The sequence below is a fragment of the Echinococcus granulosus genome (genome assembly GCF_000524195.1).
Source record: "Echinococcus granulosus chromosome Unknown EG_S00334, whole genome shotgun sequence".
NCBI classification, from domain to species: Eukaryota; Metazoa; Platyhelminthes; class Cestoda; order Cyclophyllidea; family Taeniidae; genus Echinococcus; species Echinococcus granulosus.
In genome coordinates this window covers 13,134-16,342 of record NW_020170714.1, presented here as the reverse complement: position 1 = coordinate 16,342, position 3,209 = coordinate 13,134, and the positions used below count along the sequence as shown (strand labels likewise).

At 45.2% G+C, this 3,209-nt stretch overlaps 1 protein-coding gene across 1 annotated transcript; it reads left to right on the top strand. All coding sequences in view use genetic code 11, as the record gives it.

Annotated features, from left to right (window-relative positions):
* Positions 1-9: 9 nt before the first annotated feature.
* On the top strand, positions 10-1,676 carry EGR_11027 (hypothetical protein; the record flags this gene model as incomplete). Its single annotated transcript, XM_024500276.1, has 5 exons — positions 10-83; positions 304-426; positions 1,186-1,350; positions 1,425-1,515; positions 1,638-1,676. The coding sequence occupies 5 exons, from the start codon at positions 10-12 to the stop codon at positions 1,674-1,676; spliced, it is 492 nt and encodes a 163-aa protein (XP_024345311.1).
* Between the last annotated feature and the right edge of the window lie 1,533 nt (positions 1,677-3,209).

Here is a 3,209-nt window from a genome sequence, read left to right as displayed (position 1 = left end):
ACCAAAGTAATGCAATCATCCACAGCCGCAAACTCATTGCTTCAACTGTGGCAGGATGTGTTGCAGCTCGCCATAATAAACTGGTAAATGGCACGTGGCCTATTTGTAGTGCCGGACTCAGGTAAGAAAATGGGCGTGTAGTATGCAGTTGATGCTGACAGTGAGCGTTTCGACCTCCGTACACTTGTGCTTGAAGGCATGAAATAGGTAAGGTGCTCGAGAGGCATGGAATGGTGCAAAATGGAAGAAAATTGTAGCCACCTTTACACCTGAGAGCAATCACGATGTCTCCTTCCTTTGCAGTCAAAACTCCCCCGTGTTTACCACTCAAGAACTTGGTCATCGAGAAAGCGAGGTGTACGCTTGCGTCTCTGGTTCTGATGGCGCTAACTTGGCCACCGCTGGTAGGGACGCCAGCCGATCACGGTAAGCAGTGAGAATATGACCCCTAATGCGAGAGGAAGAGATCCTCGGTGTGAGATCCAGGCTCACGATACTCGTGTTACGTGAACATGGCAGATTACAATTAACTTATCGGAAGAGAAAACGAGCATCGCCTTTTGACATGTGGTGGAGATAGCAGGCGAGATAAAAGAATTGAAGACGGCTATCCCTGTGTAGCACGAAGGTGGGAGATGCGTGATCGTGAAAGCAGTGCACAGCGCGCACACGGCAGATAAGTATGCTAGCAGCAATATTGTTTCCTTGCTACTAACGAGGCTTTTTTACTTCTGTGTGTCGGAAGCGCCTCGTAAACCATGGAAGAGCATCTGTGACAAGCGAATTTTGTCACATCAAGCTGAGGTGTTTGCAACGCCAGAAAAGCAAAGGGAAAATGAAGTGCAAGTGAAACCAATTGCCGTCACACTGCGTTTTTTGCACATTGCCATCAACTGCATGCACCATTCTTGTAGACTCGATGGGAGTGATGCGCATTATGAGAAGCGCGACTGCCTCATAAGCCCCCTCTCATTGTGTTGTCACTGAGCACGGGATATTGCATTGCCTTTTTCAACAACTTGCTCTGCTCCTACTTTGCAAACACAAGTCTGATTAACAACTGCACAGGATGGTTGGTCAGCCTCCTAGTCGTGTGATTTTTTGATTGGTGAGTCGGTAGTTAAGAGAAGGGTGCAGGATGTTCCAGTTTGTCAGCTTCCGTAGCTTTCAAATACGATCTACCAGTGTTCGACAAGTCAATGGTTCAATCTTCTTCGATCTTCTCCAACCAGATCATTCTTCACAACTCCTACATCAGTGCATGATGGATCGGAAGCCGCCTATAAATAGCCTCTTAGGGGTCGCATTCTCGCAACCACCACCGCATGCCCATCGCAATGCCCTCGTTCGGTGGGTTTCCTCGAGTGATGAGTGCCACACTTTGCCTCTTATGGTTTGAAGTCAATTGGCCTATCATCGTGCAGGCCTGGCGACAGCAACTACAGTATAGCCGACACAGATAAGACCTTTGCAGTTTGGTATGTTAAAGCCTACTGGCGATGCCCGCAGAGTGGAGTATGAAATAAATACCATTGCTTTGACATAGGAATAGTTTGAACTCAGCGCCTCGCAATTCACAAGTGAATAGGTTTTAAAGACGAAGGTGTAATTTGTGATAGTGCATCTTCTGGCTTTAGGACTTTGATGAAGTTACTTGTGGTGATTGTGAGATGTGAGGTGCTACCAGCTAGAACGGATGAGCTTTGAACGGCAAATCATATTAGTACGTTGATTCACTCTTGATCGCTTGTGATTAGTACATGTGATAGTGGAAGCTGGGGTCTTCACCCTCGTCCCCCCAATGCTTGTGTACATGTGTGTGTCTGAATGGAGACTTCATTATTGTGTTTAGGTTATCTAACGAAGAGGAGGAGAACACTAGCAAGTTAATGGCTTCATCATCATCATGGAGACAGGTAAGCGCTGAAACACAATTAAAAAGTCGGCATACGTTATTTTAGACGATCGCAGATGTGGAATCTACAAGGGCAGAAAGTAGCGAAGGAAGGTTTGATCATGGATCTACTTCCCATGCAACTAAATGGGCAGATAATGCAGTCTCGTTTATGATCAAAGATTTCTTGGGATGGTGCGATTGCTTTTATCCATCGTAGGTTAGTCAAAAGCACCATTTGAAGCACACACAAATTTTGGCAGCGGAAGCAGCTCGCGCCGTTTGGCTCGTATGGTGCAATCGCCTTACCGTCCTCAGTAATTGCAGATTCTCTGCTTCCTCTGATAAAGCACTTAGTACTCAACGAAAGGTGCTGAATCTCATTTTGTATTAGTTTTTCATCTGAAGTAGGTTAAACAAATGCCCGAACTCTGAATCGCTAGGTAGCATCGCGTATAATTTTGGATACACGAAAAGTGCCGCGACATTAAAAAGTCATTGACGTGGCTACACACCTCATTCTGCTATGAATGAAGGATATAGATTTCGTAGTAAAGCCCATCGACGCATTGGAGAGGAATGGTTGCATTAACTCACTTGCACCAGAATTGCACTTTAACATTGATGCGATTTTGACAAACCGTATGTGGAGATGTTTTATTACCCTATTCAAATATATCAGGACCGGTATGTTAATTGGCAAAAGTCTAAGTGGAGAACTTGTCATCATATTGCAACTTATCTTCGTCAAAATTTAACAGGCAGTATGAATTGCACGGAAGTCACTGCATTTCCTATGAAAATGCACATGCTCGTCAGTCGGCTCACAGATGATGTGCAAAGTAGGAATATGCAGATGATATGGGAAAGTGAAGGGTGGAACAGACTCACAAATCGGCTATTAGTCTACAAGGTTTATTTCAAAATTGTGGGTTTTGAAAGAAACAAGTCTTGCTTCAACAAAGTCGACCCAAGTTATTGAGTCAGAGAATCGAGGGCATCTAAATATGTCCCCCGTTCTTATACCATCTGGCAGCCGTCGTTAATGGCGCAAAACCACCACCACTCGTAGAGGTGTTTGCCCTGCATTTGCCAAGTAGGCAACTTCGATTCAAGACTAGTCCTAACGTCATCAGCTCACTGTCATGTGCACTTACCCACTTATGGGTTTCGCATCCTCGACCACATTTCTAAAAAATGTCGCGCGTAGGTCACACTAGTCTTGAATGAGATTTGTCGCGGCATTGTCCGATTATCTGTCCACATCACCGATACCATTGGAGGAAGGCCGAAGTTTGATTCGCTTATGCATTAC